A 15367-nucleotide genomic window follows, 5' to 3' on the forward strand; every position below is an offset into this window, starting at 1 on the left:
TATCAGCCACCTCCTCTATCTGCCGGTGGTACATACCGTGCAGGGGCCTGTCCTTCCATGATGGTTCCTCGTCTCCCTCCTCTTTCTTGGGTTTCTGCTGCCTGAGGTATTCACTGAGCACTCGGTCAGTTGGGGCCATCTTCCCAATGTATTCTTGGATGTTCGTTGTCTCATCCTGGACTGTGGTGCTGACACTCACCAGTCCCCAGCCCCCTTCCTTCCGCTTAGCGTACAGCCTCAGGGTGCTGGACTTGGGGTGAAACCCTCCATGCATGGTAAGGAGCTTTCTTGTCTTTATGTCAGTGGCTTCTATCTCCTCCTTTGGCCAGCCTATTACCCCAGCAGGGTACCTGATCACGGGCAGGGCGTACGTGTTGATGGCCCGGATCTTGTTCTTACCATTCAGCTGACTCCTCAGGACTTGCCTGACCCTCTGCAACTTGGTGGTTGCAGCTTTTCTAGCGGCCTCTTCATGGTTCCCATTCGCCTGCGGGATCCCCAGGTACTTGTAACTGTCCTCTATGTCTGCAATGTTGCCTTCTGGTAGTTCAATCCCCTCAGTTCTGACTACCTTCCCTCTCTTTGTTACCATCCGACTACACTTTTCCAGTCCGAATGACATTCCAATGTCATTGCTGTATAGCCTGGTAGTGTGGATCAGTGAATCGATGTCTCGTTCACTCTTGGCATACAGCTTGATGTCATCCATGTACAGGAGGTGGCTGACAACTGCTTCGTTCCGTAGTCGGTATCCGTAGCCAGTCTTGTTAATGATCTCACTGAGGGGGTTCAGGCCTATGCAGAACAGCAGTGGGGACAGAGCATCTCCTTGGTAGATCCCGCACTTGATGGTGACTTGTGCTATGGGCTTGGAGTTGGCCTCTAGTGTTGTACACCACATCCCCATTGAGTTCCTGATGAAGGCTCTTAGGGTCCCATTGATCTTGTACAATTCTAAGCATTCCAGTATCCAGTTGTGGGGCATTGAGTCATAGGCCTTCTTGTAATCAATCCAGGCAGTGCACAGGTTGGTCAGTCTGATCTTGCAGTCTCGGCTGACTGTTCTGTCTACCAGTAGCTGGTGTTTTGCGCCTCTGGTATTCTTGCCAATCCCTTTCTGTGTCCCGCTCATGTATTGACCCATGTGCCTGTTCATCTTAGCCGATATGATGCCTGACAGGAGCTTCCATGTAGTACTGAGGCAGGTTATTGGTCGGTAGTTGGAGGGGACCGGTCCCTTCTTGGGGTCCTTGGGGATCAGGACCGTCCGACCTTCGGTTAGCCATTCCGGGTGTCTCTCGTTAACTAGCAGCTGGTTCATTTGTGCTGCCAGAAGCTCGTGGAGTGCAGTTAGCTTCTTTAGCCAGTAGGCGTGAACCATGTCGGGCCCTGGTGCTGTCCAACTCTTCATACTGGAGACCCTTTCTTGGATGTTGGCCACTGTGATGGTTACTGGACCCTGTTCAGGGAGGTCGCTGTGGTCTGCCCTCAGATCCACTAGCCACTGAGCATTGCCGTTATGGGTTGCGTCCTTCTCCCATATGCTCTTCCAGTATTGCTCCGTCTCCAGCCTTGGTGGTGCTGTTCTCTTATTATTATTGTTCCCTTGCCACTGAGAGTACACCTTTGCCTATCTCTCTGGTGTACCTCCTCAAGCGGCTGGGCAAGGCTATGAGTCTTTGCTTGGCAGTTTCCAAGGCCTCAGGTATGGACAGCTTGCTGTATTTCTTATGCACCTTCTTTGTCGCACCTTTCTGCAACTCCATTAGTTGGCTGACCTCCCTCCGTGCTACTTTGATCTTGCCCTCTAGCCTCCTTCTCCATGGAGGGTACTGCCCCTTGTGGCTGTTCAACTTGTAGCCAAGCATCTCACTGATCACTGCTGCCGTATTGTAGATCAGCTTGTTAGTGTCGGTAATCGTGGTTGTAGGTATCGTCCGTAGTGCTGCATTAACATCATCTAGCAGACCTTCTGAGGGTACTTCACGTAATCTTGGTAACCGACTACGGGGGATACAGGTTTCAAGCTTGGCGATGATCCTATTTTTCAGGTCAGTTCTTCTCACACTCAACGATCCTTCTCCTATCGCACTTGGGGCTATGTACCCAATCTCGGGTGGGGGTGATGATATCTCCCCCCTGACCTGGCGTCCTGACTCCTCCTTGCCATAGCATTTGTGTTGTACCTCGTCAATCTCTAGCTGTGAGAGCAGTCCCTTCTTTCGAATGTTGGAACACTGAGCTACTAGTTGTTTCGCCGTCATTGTGGATGTTGGATATCGAAGAATCCATAGGTCCCGCATCCTATTCATGTAGCCCCTTCCGCCGGGGTTACTTGCGTAGTAGCATTCCAACAATGCCCTGTTTTTGTATTATTATTGTATTATTATTGCAGAACACAATGCATAATCTAGGAAGAATACTACAAATAAATTAAGTTATAAATAATACAAAGTGCCCTGTAATATATATATATATATATATATATATATATATATATATATATATATATATATATATATATATGAAGACCCCAGGTGCAGGCTGTGTAAAGATGCCCCAGAGACAATCCAGCACATAACAGCAGGGTGCAAGATGCTAGCAGGCAAGGCATACATGGAACGCCATAACCAAGTGGCCGGCATAGTGTACAGGAACATCTGTGCCGAGTACAACCTGGAAGTCCCGAGGTCAAAATGGGAGACGCCCCCAAGGGTGGTGGAGAATGACCGAGCTAAGATCCTGTGGGACTTCCAGATACAGACGGACAAAATGGTGGTGGCTAACCAACCGGACATAGTGGTGGTAGACAAACAGAAGAAGACGGCCGTAGTGATCGATGTAGCGGTTCCGAATGACAGCAATATCAGGAAGAAGGAACACGAGAAGCTGGAGAAATACCAAGGGCTCAGAGAAGAGCTCGAGAGGATGTGGAGGGTGAAGGTAACGGTGGTCCCCGTGGTAATCGGAGCACTAGGTGCGGTGACTCCCAAGCTAGGCGAGTGGCTCCAGCAGATCCCGGGAACAACATCGGAAATCTCTGTCCAGAAGAGCGCAATCCTGGGAACAGCTAAGATACTGCGCAGGACCCTCAAGCTCCCAGGCCTCTGGTAGAGGACCCGAGCTTGTAGGATAAACCGCCCGCAGGGGCGTGCTGGGTGTTTTATATATATATATATATATTAGAGAGAGAGAGAGAGAGAGAGATCTATAGATAGATATAGATATAGATCTATATCTCTATATATAGAGAGATATAGATATAGTCCTAAATTTTAGTTAAAAAAGGAGCAATAATGTTAAAATGATGCTGATGCATTGCATTTATAGGGGCACCTACAAACTATTTTCATATCAGTCTTTTAGTGTCAAGAAGTTCCATCAAAATGTGTGTTTTTCTTGAGGTTTCTAATTTGCCACTCCTCTGGTTTAGAAAAGTATCAAAAAATATTGACAGAATCTGTCTTTTGTTTTCTTGGTTGGTTTACTTTTAATTCCCCGCACACTCTCTCATCTCTCTCTGGACCTGATCCCTCACTATAAAACATCATTAGGATAAATGATGTGTACTGCTACATGTACTGATAGAAACAGTTAAGAAACAACATGAAAAGGCTTATCACTGAAAAACGAGATGAAAGTGGAACCTTGTTTTGAACATGGGCTCTCACATGTTGTTAGATCTCCTGGGCCATACCTTACATTTGCCAGGTGCAAGTACACATACTTCTTTTTTACATTAATAGATTCTCACTGCTCAAAATGATTAAATCTGCTTTAAATCACGCTGAGTTATTTTAAAAGACAAGCTTAGTTAGTTTTTACATCTATCAGTCTGTGCTTATATGCATTCATATTCACAAAGTCAAGGTAAGCTTTTCGCTGCAGTTGAAAAAAAAAAGGATACACTACTTTACTGAAGTAAAATTATGTCCCAATAAAACAAAGCTTTTTCATAAAGTTGTCAAACCTCATGTGCTCTTAAATTAAATGAAATTAAATTAAAATTTATCCCATGTTATTCTCTGAAGTTCCTCAGTATAGTGGGACATTTCAGATTGCCATTCTGGCATTTTGGACAGTCCATTGCCTGAAGGAAAATACAACTCATTAAATTAAACACATCAAATATCGTTTTTCCTTTACATGCATATGGAATTTAGATACATTGATAAACAAATTAAACAGTATATCTCAATAACAACAGTCATATAGTGCTTTCATATTGACAAAATATTTTGATGCCTAAAACTGACAAGGTCTCTATGTTGAAAGCCAGTGTGCCAAAAAGGTTGGCGAAAGCCCCCTACAAATGAAAGTTTTGAAAGTGAATCCCTGACCGTCGCTTTCAATATGTCATCTAACCAGTCCTTCTGCCTCTTCCACCTTCTCCTTTTCACCCCCCCACCCCCCTCCTCTAGACATTAGGGAGAGTGGAAGCCCCAAACCAGTGATGGTTTTCATCCATGGGGGCTCCTACATGGAAGGAACTGGGAATATGTTTGATGGCAGTATCCTGGCCAGCTATGGGAACGTGATTGTCATCACTTTAAACTACAGACTTGGCGTCCTAGGTAAGGATCCTGCAATGAGTGACCATTATTGCTGTCATGTTGTGTCGTGTCTGTTCTTCCTTTATTTATGCCTTTTGTCATGTTGAGTCTATTACGTTAGCCTTAAAAAGACGAAGACCAGGGATATCTTTATTTCTTTCTTTTCCTTTCTTTCTGCCTTCCTTTCTTTTTTTGGTCTGTACATTGTTCTGGCTCAAACTGGTATTTCTTGCTAATATCTGGTCTCATTTCTTTGTTGATTGATTGCGATATTTCCAAAGACTGAATTTGAGCTTTCTATGAGATGATTGCTTTTCATTCTTCCTTGACTTTGACGCTAAAGTAGGCAGGTGACAGGCATAGTAGTACAAAATGTTTGTGCCATCCCTTTTCTGATCCTTTGCTCATCTACGTATTTGTTTAAAGTGACATGTTGATTGCATCTCTGCATAGTTTGAACCTGGTTATCACTCTGCTGTACATCTCTTGCCTCCTTTCATATATAGTTAGTACAATGGATTTTCAGTCCCTCTTGTTTCTGGATATCTCAGTTTTCTGTCTCCCCTGTCTTATTTTTTCTCATCAGAGTAATTCCTAATTCCTTTTCCCTTCTTTTAGATGTCACTGCCACATGATAGAAACAAAGGTGTGCTGAATGAGATTATGCTGTCATGGAATGGACCGCTTTCATTTAAATGCTCTTTTGGTTTATGGGGTTTTCACCCGGTGTGATCAACGGATAGCAGAATAAAGACACAGGGCAATATCCGCCTTTCACTCAAATATATATTAAAAAAAGTTTTCTTGGCATGTGTGTGAGTGTGCGTGCATGTACAGCTATGTGTTTGTGTGTGTCAGGGCGTATTTAGCGAATTAATATAAATGCTCACATAATATTCTTTGTGAAGAGCTGAAACACAATATCAGTGAAATATTAGTGTGATCTGCAGGTGGTCTGCATCATCTCTGTAATCTCAAAATTATTCCCTCTGATATTTTACATTAGTTATATTTTAATGGGAAATACTAAGACTGGCTGAAAAACCTGTTGCTTTCTTACAGACGTCCTAATGATACCCAAAGATCAACAGTGGTACTAAAATTCTTGACAGCTAGAAGTCAGATAATTAATATACATATATGAATATTTAAAAAAAAGATCTAGTGATTAGATATGCAGCCTTCCTATCCACCCTAAAGTTTAGCTTCATTGCAGACTATTACAGTTTGTAGAGACACCATGTGTATAAAGTGCACATACTCTACATACACTAAAAAACTGAACTCCACACTCCAAAACCTGCTGTTCAAAGCTGAAATCTTGGATTTCCCTGTTATGAATAAACTGGCGTAGCCAATTGAAACTCTGTTTGCAAATAACATTTAAAGCTTTAGATTATAGTTATAAAGCATTATGGAAATTACATAAGCAGCTGAAGTGTACAACCACTTCCAAACATCAAAAGCTTGAGAAAGGATAAAAAAGGCAAGTATGGTGAGAGTAATCCAGCCAAAGATCAGTCAGTTACATTTTAGAACATTTAAAATTATTTTAAAAGTGGTGAAATCCTCAGTCCCTTAGGCATTCCCTCCTTCTCATTCTTTTCTGTTTTTTTTCCCTCCGTTCCCCACTCGCCCCTTTTTCATGTGCAAGCTCTTAACTGCTCCAAGCCTCATAGTGTTGAGGGAAAGTGTATTCCTGCTGGTTAACATGAGGCACTGCTGTTTGCTCTCAGATTAAACTCTGTGTGTTTGTGTTTACCCCCCTGGCAATGGGCAAAAGTGTGCAGCTTTACCTTACCCAACCTTCTAGTGGGCTGTGTGTGTTTGTGTGTGTCTGTGTGTGAATGACAGTAGATATAGGACTCATAATCAGTGGGCTTGTGGGCTTTCCATTCAGTTATCCAGTATAATTGAGTACAAGTTCTGTGTTGGACTCTAAGTTGTTTTTCTTTCTCACTGTTAAGAGTCAGAGCCCACACGGCTCTGACATTTAAATGGGAGTTCTTCCTCTCCGAGGTCACCAAGTGCTTTTTCAAAAGGGGGACGCAGTAATATTGCAGGGCCTTAAGGTTACATTATATAGTACCTTGATATTACTGTTGCTGTAAACTGTGAACTGGATATATTAATAAACTGAATTGAATGTTAATGTTTCATTGGTCCAGACATGATGTATATGTATTATCAGCCTCTTTAATTAAAGTCAGCCGACCACATGTTCGTAATATGAATAAACCCGTATATTAGGTATGATAACTAAACATGTGTTTGGTTTAACATTTGGTATGGGGGGAAAAAAGCTCTTTATTAGAGAATGAATACAGGAGTTAATGAAAGATATTACACATCTCAAAAATTAAGAAGGACTAGGAAACAATGTTTGTTTAAACCTTTTATACCTACTAACATTTACCAGGCTCTCAGCATTATTATTATGTTCTCTAGTTAGCCAGTTGGCCAATGTTGGCTAAAGTGTGGGACTGACCTATACGGACGATCGTGGCTCAAGAGTTGGGAGTTTGCCTTGTAATTGGAAGGTTGCTGGTTCGAGCCCCGGCTTGGACAGTCTCCGTCGTTGTGTCTTTGGGCAAGACACTTCACCTGTTGCGTACTGGTGGTGGTCAGAGGGCCCAGTGGCGCCAGTGTCCGGCAGCCTCACCTCTGTCAGTGCGCCCCAGGGTGGCTGCAATGTAGCCAGTATGTGAATGTGTGTGTGAATGGGTGGCTGTAAAGCACTTTGGGGTCCTCAGGGACTAGAAAAGCGCTATACAAATACAGGCCATTTACCTTGCCCAGCCAGCCATTGCAGCACCTGTTTGCTTGGAGATGCTGCTCAGCTGACAGAAATCCCTACCCTCGCTCCAGTGATTTTTCTCCTTGGTTTAGTGTGTTTGTGTGTGCAAGTGAGCACTACGAAGGAAACCATTAGCGGCTTTAAATATGTAGAGCTGCTGGCGCGAAGCTGTATTTATGGGTTAAGGGCCTTGGCTGCAATGATTTTGGCCATGGGGCATGCATATAGTATGCTACTGTCAGTGTGTGTTCATGGGTGTGTAGGAGGTTGTGTGTTTAATGAATCAGAAGTTTCTCCAGGGTGCAGATTGGGTGTTTATGAAACACATAGTATAGTGCTATCAAAGTGCCATCTCAGTCCCCCTTGGTTTATAATCAGAAGTCCTGCTGTGAGGTTAGTTTTGGTTTGAATTGTTTGGAAGTGCTTAAGAAGCTAAATGCTCTATCACAAATATGGTATGATGTTTTTTTTCCCTTTAAAGTGACATAATATTCTGAAATTTGCTGGATATTATCATATAAAATCTTGCCTTGTCATAAAAACATTTCGATTCCCATCAGTGTCCCCAGTGAATAAAACTTATATAGGGGATTGTTACTGAGCAGTTATGAAACTGTCACACTGAGTTATTTAATATTGTTTAATCCCAGATGTCTATCATACTGGCATTGTGACAAACACAGAGTCACAAATGTTGACTGCATGTGGTAATATGTGAGTTTTAAGCCTCCACGCTTGGCTGTTGGAGTGCTGAAAAGCGGACTGTGCCTTTAAGGCCAGGCCCTCACAGTGCGGAGTTTGTTTCAGCCCAGCCAAAACCTTTAATCATGCTGATTGATGAGGTACATTTCCCTGACTCAAACCTTCTCCAAATACCCCTTCCATTCCAGCCATACATCAGCCATTCAGCCAATTCATCAAGCCTCTGATTGTTTTAAGATATACCTGGCCAGTAAAATATCCATTTCTCTGCATGCTACTGCTCCTCTTACTTTCAGCACTGATCAAGCCCATAGAGACCTGGCATGAGAAAAGGACCGACTAGCAGAATATAGATGTTTTAAAAACATGTTAATATAATAGTTCGATAATTATGCATTTAAAATGAATCCATAAATTGATCCATTTGTCAATTCTTCCATTTATTGTTTTACTATACTAAGGTTCATAATGACTATGTGAGCTCCGTGACAAATTTTAAAGATAAAGCAACCACAAAATAAAACAAAAAATTAATAATAAAGAAAACATATACAGGACATTTTTATGAGCCTAAACACTAGCGCTATCGTTAATTATTTGATCAGCAGCATAGTTTAGTCCAAACAGTCCCAAGATATGTGCTGAGAAACTTTACTGATTGCATGCTTGTTATTTTTTCTGCATGCTGCACACATTAGAAAATCCACAAATATCAGATTTGGCTAGCTAGTTATTTAAATTAGGACTGTGTGCATTTCACACAGGCATTTCCCCTAATATTTACCTTCCCAAATAATGCTCGCTCTCTCGCTCACTTTTTTATTCTAATATATCTTCTTTTCTTTTCCCCTTCCACAGTAATTGGACTTTTTCTTTCCTGTTAGTTTTTGTCCTGCTGGCAAAGTGTGGAGGACTATTATTTTCATGCTTATTAATTTCTTTCTCCCTGAAACAAATACTCCAATGATTTAGGTTCATTACTCCTTTTGCGCCTCTTTTCTCTACCTTCTCCTCTTGCTAGTACTCCTGACACAGCTTTCTCAAAAACTCGAGAGCATCTAATCTTTAAACAAAAGTGTTTGAGTTCTCATCCATGTGTAATGATTGCTCCACCTGCAAACATTGGTATTGCTATTAGTTCTCTTTCATTTTGTCACACTTTTCTCAGGCTTTCTCCTGAGCTAACAATAAACACATTTTCAAAAAGTCCATAGCCATTACCTGTATGTGTGCAGATATTTGACAAGGGCTTTTGGGAGGGGCAGTTGTGAAGCTTATTCCTCGTATGTAACTAAGGGAGTAAACGTATCAGTAGTAGGAGTTGTGGAAGTCCTTGCAAAGCTATTCAGCACTATTAAGCCATTTTATGTACAAAAACTTTTTTGCCATAAAAGCTTTACAGTGTTGTAATGCTTGTAGTTTTGTATCCTGGACACTAATTGTCACAAGCTCTCTCTCTCTCTCTCTCTCTCTCTCTCTCTCTCTCTCTGTGTGTGTGCACATAGGCATATTTAAATGCATCATCAGCAGTCCTTTGCCGTACTGCTTGGATGTTCTTTCTTGTAAATTTGCCAAATAGGGCTCAAACATTTCCTCTGCTATTTTAGGGCAGAGAAGTCTTTGATCAGTGGACAGACTGCATTGAGACATGTTGTACTATTTGCTTCAATATTTCCCAGTTTCACTGTGCTACCCGCTGCCAAGATCCCAGCATTTCTGAGGAGAAAGCTAGCAAGCTGACAAGACAGATGACATGATTGGAAATCATGACTTTCTATCCTTTTGGTGTGAAATCAGCCCAGATGTGCCCTTTGATTAAAGTGCAATCTGCCCCGATCTGTGTGGTCCAGTATTTTGCATGTTAATTTAATTGCTGATAGTGATACTAGAGTATTTCTTTTTCATTTTGTTTAACAGAATACACGTTCAGATAGAGAATTTGTATTAATTCCTAAACTGTTTTGTAATCAGGCTGCCTTGTACTGGCGGTTTCTATACTGTACCATTCGAAAGGTTTTTTTCCCCCTTGGTAAGAACTGTGTGTAAACAGTAAGTACTGAAGAAATCACAAAATAACAGCAAATATTTACTGCATCTGTAATACTTGTGTGGACGTTCATTAACAGAGCCAATTAGATCAGGTTAGCAAGTTTTAGTTGAAATTGCTAGAAGTATTTCAGTCATATGAAAATCATTCTTTTTTTGTCATTGCACTGGACTTATGTTGAAGTATTCTGGTTGTGAGGTGAGCTGTGTATGTCAGTGCTCAGTTTGCTTTTCACCTACTCATTTGGCTGAGTTTTTCTGTGATTTATTCATGAGTGAGCAGCAATACTAATGGAAGCTATGCTATGCTAATGGTGATCTGGCAACAGCAAGGTTGGCGATGGAAGGTTACAGCAGCTTTCCCGATGCATCACGGATTGGATTAATCTAGCCAAGACTTGGACAACAGTCAGCCATCTGGGCATGTTTAACAACGCCAGGTTGCTCTAGCCAGAACCATTGCACCTTGCCACCAACACACCTCACAATAATATGCACGGTTCATGGCTACTAATAGCTACAGGCAAGATGGCAAGATGGCGCCGGTGTGTGTGGCTGCTCGTCTGTCACTGCCAAGTTTGTTCCTGTTTATGTTATTTTTAATTTGTGTCATCCATGAAACAAAGTCTCTGCTGAGGTATGATCGCCAGACACTATTGGACCTCAAACCTGTGGTCCAAAATATTGTGTCCTTTGGAGCTGGTGGGCAGCAACCCCTGCCCCCATTTGCATCGGAAACGCCGGGTTACCTGTACCGGGTTCCCACGCTACCTTCCCGGCGAAAGCGTCCTCGTCGCCGGGGTAAACGAAGCGGTCGCTTGGTAAAGCTAAAGGTTTACCTAAAGAATTATTCTGCTGTTTTCCGACCAGTGCATGGATTCTTGCCAAGGCTGTTTGCGTCTCGGCGTTTTCTGGATCCTGTTGATGCCTGTTTGGTGCCTGTGGTCGGCTTTGATGATCATGCTCCTCGGCCTCGCTGCCCATGCCCTCCCAGGCTAAACCTCCGCTGTCAACATTATCGGAATCTGAGATTGCTGCGGCGGGTTTCTGGACCCCCTGAACCCCGAGCGCCAACTCCAGCTCCCGCTAGGATTGGCCTGGTGAACGCCAGATCACTTTTAAACAAAACTTTTATTCTTCGGGACTTCTTCAGTTCCCGTGATCTGGATTTTCTGTGTGTGACTGAGACGTGGCTGAGTGTTGGTGAGTCCAGTGTTCTATCTGAACCTGTGGATTGTTGCTATTTTAACTCGCCACGGACATCAGGCAGAGGTGGAGGCACAGTGACTGTTTACAAAAAGGATTTTAAATGTAAGCAGTGTTTTCTACAGCCTTCGTTCTCCAGCTTTGAACTTACCTCATTTGAGGTGAGTCGTACAAACCCGATTTTCTGCGCTGTCATCTATCGCCCCCCGAAATACAATAAGAACTTCATAAACGACTTTTCTGATTTTTTAGCTGGGATTATGCCCAACTATGATAGTGTTCTTATTGTTGGAGATTTTAATATACATGTATGCTGTCCTGATAAGCCACTGGTAAAGGACTTTTTAAGCCTTATTGACTCTTTTAGCCTGGTACAGTCCGTACGTGGCCCTACACATGAGCACGGACACACACTGGACCTTGTTCTGTCATATGGTCTGCCTGTCACTGACTTGGAGATTTGTGACTGTGCACTCTCAGATCATATGCCTGTGTTATTCAACGTTGGTTTGACATATACCGCAGTTAAACCTGGCGCTGCTACTCGGTGCTGTCGGGTTATTAACCCCGCCACTGCTGCGCAGTTTTCTGCTGCTTTTAATCAGCTCGGCGGGCCTTCTGACTTTGTTTCCTCTGACACAGAAGACCTACATTCCTGGTTTAATTCTTGCTGTCAAAAAATCATGGACTCTGTGGCTCCTTTAAAAACCAGGCAGCTTAAGGCTAAACCTGAGCCTTGGTTTAATGAGAGCAGTCGTGCTGTTAAGAGGGAATGTCGTCGAGCAGAACGGAGGTGGAAAAAGGATAAACTGCATGTATCATTTCAAATTCTCAAAGACTGCTGGCATCGCTACCAGAACACTGTTAAAGAGGCAAAAAGGGAATATTTTGCAAATATTATTTCTTCCAACTGTCATAACCCACGTGTGTTATTTAGGACCATTGACACTGTTCTTAATACTCCTTTGAATGTCTGTTTGGAAGTTTCTCCTGAGATTTGCAATGATTTTCTGAACTTTTTTATTGAAAAGGTTGTCACCATCAGGGCTCTTATCACAGCTCCTGACTCTGACCCTTCTGTCTCTGTCCCTTGCGCTGCTGTTTTCACTCAGTTTGAGCTTGTGACGCTCTCCTCTTTAGAGGATGTGGTTCGCCATATTAAGCCCACAGGTTCCCCACGGGATCCTGTCCCTCCACAATTCTTTAAAGAAATTTTTCCTAGTATACAACAGTATGTCCTTGACATTATTAACAGCAGTCTGTCTTCTGGTGTGGTTCCTGCAAATTTCAAACATGCAGTAGTACAGCCACTGCTTAAGAAACCTGGCCTTGATCACACAGTTTTAGCGAACTATAGGCCTATTTCCAAGCTGCCTTTAGTCTCCAAGGTTTTAGAGAAAATTGTTTTTAGTCAACTGAAAGATTTTCTAGATGAAAATGGAATCTTTGAGGTTTTTCAGTCAGGTTTTAAAACCCTTCACAGCACAGAATCTGCATTACTAAGGGTTTTTAATGACATCCTTCTGGCATGTGATTCTGGTAACCATGTTGTTCTTGTCTTGCTTGACCTAACTGCTGCCTTTGACACAGTAGACCACAATATTTTAATTTCTCGATTACATGATGTAGTGGGTATTGGTGGCACTGCACTCAATTGGTTTAGGTCTTATTTGTCAGATAGAACTTTCTCTGTCAGCCTTCTCGGTTACGAATCGTCTTCTGCTCCTCTGTCATGTGGTGTCCCACAGGGCTCAATTTTAGGGCCACTGCTCTTTTCTCTGTATCTACTGCCTCTGGGTTCTATCCTTAGAAGGCATGGGATCTCATTTCACTGTTATGCCGATGACTGCCAAATTTATTTGACACTAAAACGCAAGGATGCCATCTCCATAAAACCTCTCTTGACATGTCTAGATGACATTAAAGCTTGGTTGGCTCGAAACTTTTTAAATTTTAATAAAAAGAAAACAGAAGTGTTGGTGTTTGGACCCAGTGGTCCCTGTGAGTCCTCCTCTGTTGTTTTAGGATCCCTGGAAGTCTATTTTAAATCTGTTGTTACTGACCTTGGTTTTAAGTTGGACAGTGATTTTAAATTGGACAACCAAATCAGAGCAGTGGTGAAGTCCAGTTTTTATCATTTAAGGCGACTGGCAAGACTAAAATCTTTTCTTTCGAGGCAGCACCTTGAAACAGTGATCCATGCTTTTATTTCTTCCCGCCTGGACTACTGTAACTCACTTTATGTGGGGGTCAGTCAGTCATTGCTCTCACGTCTGCAGCTGGTTCAAAATGCGGCTGCACGACTCCTAACAGGAACTCGAAAAAGAGAGCATATAACCCCTGTGCTGGCCTCTCTGCACTGGCTGCCTGTGTCTTTTAGAGTTAATTTTAAAATTCTTATGTTTGTTTTTAAATGCCTACACAGTCTTGCCCCGCCTTACCTCTCTGAGCTTCTTCATCCCCACATACCCTGTCGGTCTCTCAGGTCAGCTGACCAGCTGCTCCTGGAGGTACCGAGATCCAGGAGGAAGCTCAGAGGGGACAGGGCCTTCTCTATTGTGGCTCCAAAATTATGGAATAATTTGCCCATGCATGTTAGAGAGGCCCCTTCACTGTCCACTTTTAAATCACGTCTTAAAACCCACTTTTATTCCTTGGCTTTTAACCTCAGTGAGACTTAGTTTCTTTTTTAATGCAGTAGTTATTTAATTAATGATTTCACTCTTCTTTTATTTGTTTTTTATTTATATCTCATGTAATTTTATTTTACAGTTCCAATGTACAGCACTTTGTGTCAGCTGTGGTTGTTTTAAAGTGCTTTATAAATAAAGTTGATGATGATGATGATACAGCCTTTATGTGAGCTTTCACCACATAGTGTTTGGAAGCATTCCTGAAATTGATCAAACATGTGTAAACTCTTGTTGCTGGTTTCATTCAGGCAATCACGGTGTTCTAAACCCTGCACCCTTTTTTGAGTACAAATTAATACTTTTACAAACTTCCAAATCCTAATCAGCTTTTAAAGTTTTTAAGTTTAAAGTAACTAAAATCCCATGTAATACAACTCTTTAATACACAAAGTGCTCAGATCAGAAGAGCTAAAATGAAACCAGTACTTAATTCTTGCATGTGCATGCTTCCAGTCCCTGATACATGATGAAGTAGCAACGTTCTCACTCTCCTCCACTGCTTTACTGTCCAATGGAATCAATTATACAAATATTAAACATACTAACACCAAATATACTAACTGGAGTGAATATTTTTAAATGTAGTAGTGTACTAATTCTACTCATCTAAAATATACTAACTGAATTGCAAAGTGTGCTTAATGTATGGAAAAACTGTGAGCTTTAAAATTATTTTGAGCTTTGTTTGCTTTCTACCTCCATCTTACTCACAGATGTGGCGTGAATGCTAATGTCTGCTGATGTCTGAATGCTCATACAGCTAACCTCCCAAGTAACTATTAACAGTAATTAAAAGTAGCACACATACACACACAAACACACACACACATACATATACATATCAGTATGAGCTTTCAGACTAAGCAAGCTCTTTTCATTTCCTCCTCATCCTTTTTTGTCGCTTCTTTGTTTTCTTTGCACATTTTATGCTTGGATTTCTTTTGTTCTGTGAGATCAATAATCAAACCAAGCAGTTGTGTTTTTAACCCCCCTCGGTGTTTTACAAAATGTCCTGTTTCAGCTACATGCTTTAAAACGATTTACTTTCACAGCTGCTTTGATGGTGGCTTGATGTGTCTATATACCTCTCTGTATTTAATAATTATTTATTATTACTCTTTGGCTCTCTTCCACAGTGTGTCTTTTATACTGTCCTCCTCCCATCACCCCCAACCAGTCCCAGCAGATGACTGCCCCTCCCTCACCCTCGTTCTGCCGGAGGTTTTGTCCTTTTTAAAGGGAGTTTTTCCTTCCCACTGTTGCCACGTACTTGCGCATACGAGGTTGTCTAATTGTTGGGGTTTTTACTGTATTATTGAAGGGTCTTTACCTTACAATATAAAGCATCTTGAGGTATTTGATGTGATTTG

General features: G+C 42.0%; 1 protein-coding gene across 1 annotated transcript in view; it reads left to right on the plus strand.

The window, feature by feature from the left end:
* nlgn1 (neuroligin 1) overlaps positions 1–15367 on the plus strand; it is a 307922-nt gene that overhangs the window by 134354 nt on the left and 158201 nt on the right. The window contains exon 4 of the mRNA XM_080877174.1: positions 4422–4574. Coding sequence (XP_080733300.1) covers positions 4422–4574 — 153 coding nt within the window. The remainder of the gene's footprint in view (positions 1–4421; positions 4575–15367) is intronic.

This window comes from Rhamphochromis sp. 'chilingali', assembly GCF_963969265.1.
Source record: "Rhamphochromis sp. 'chilingali' genome assembly, chromosome: 3".
NCBI lineage: Eukaryota > Metazoa > Chordata > Actinopteri > Cichliformes > Cichlidae > Rhamphochromis > Rhamphochromis sp. 'chilingali'.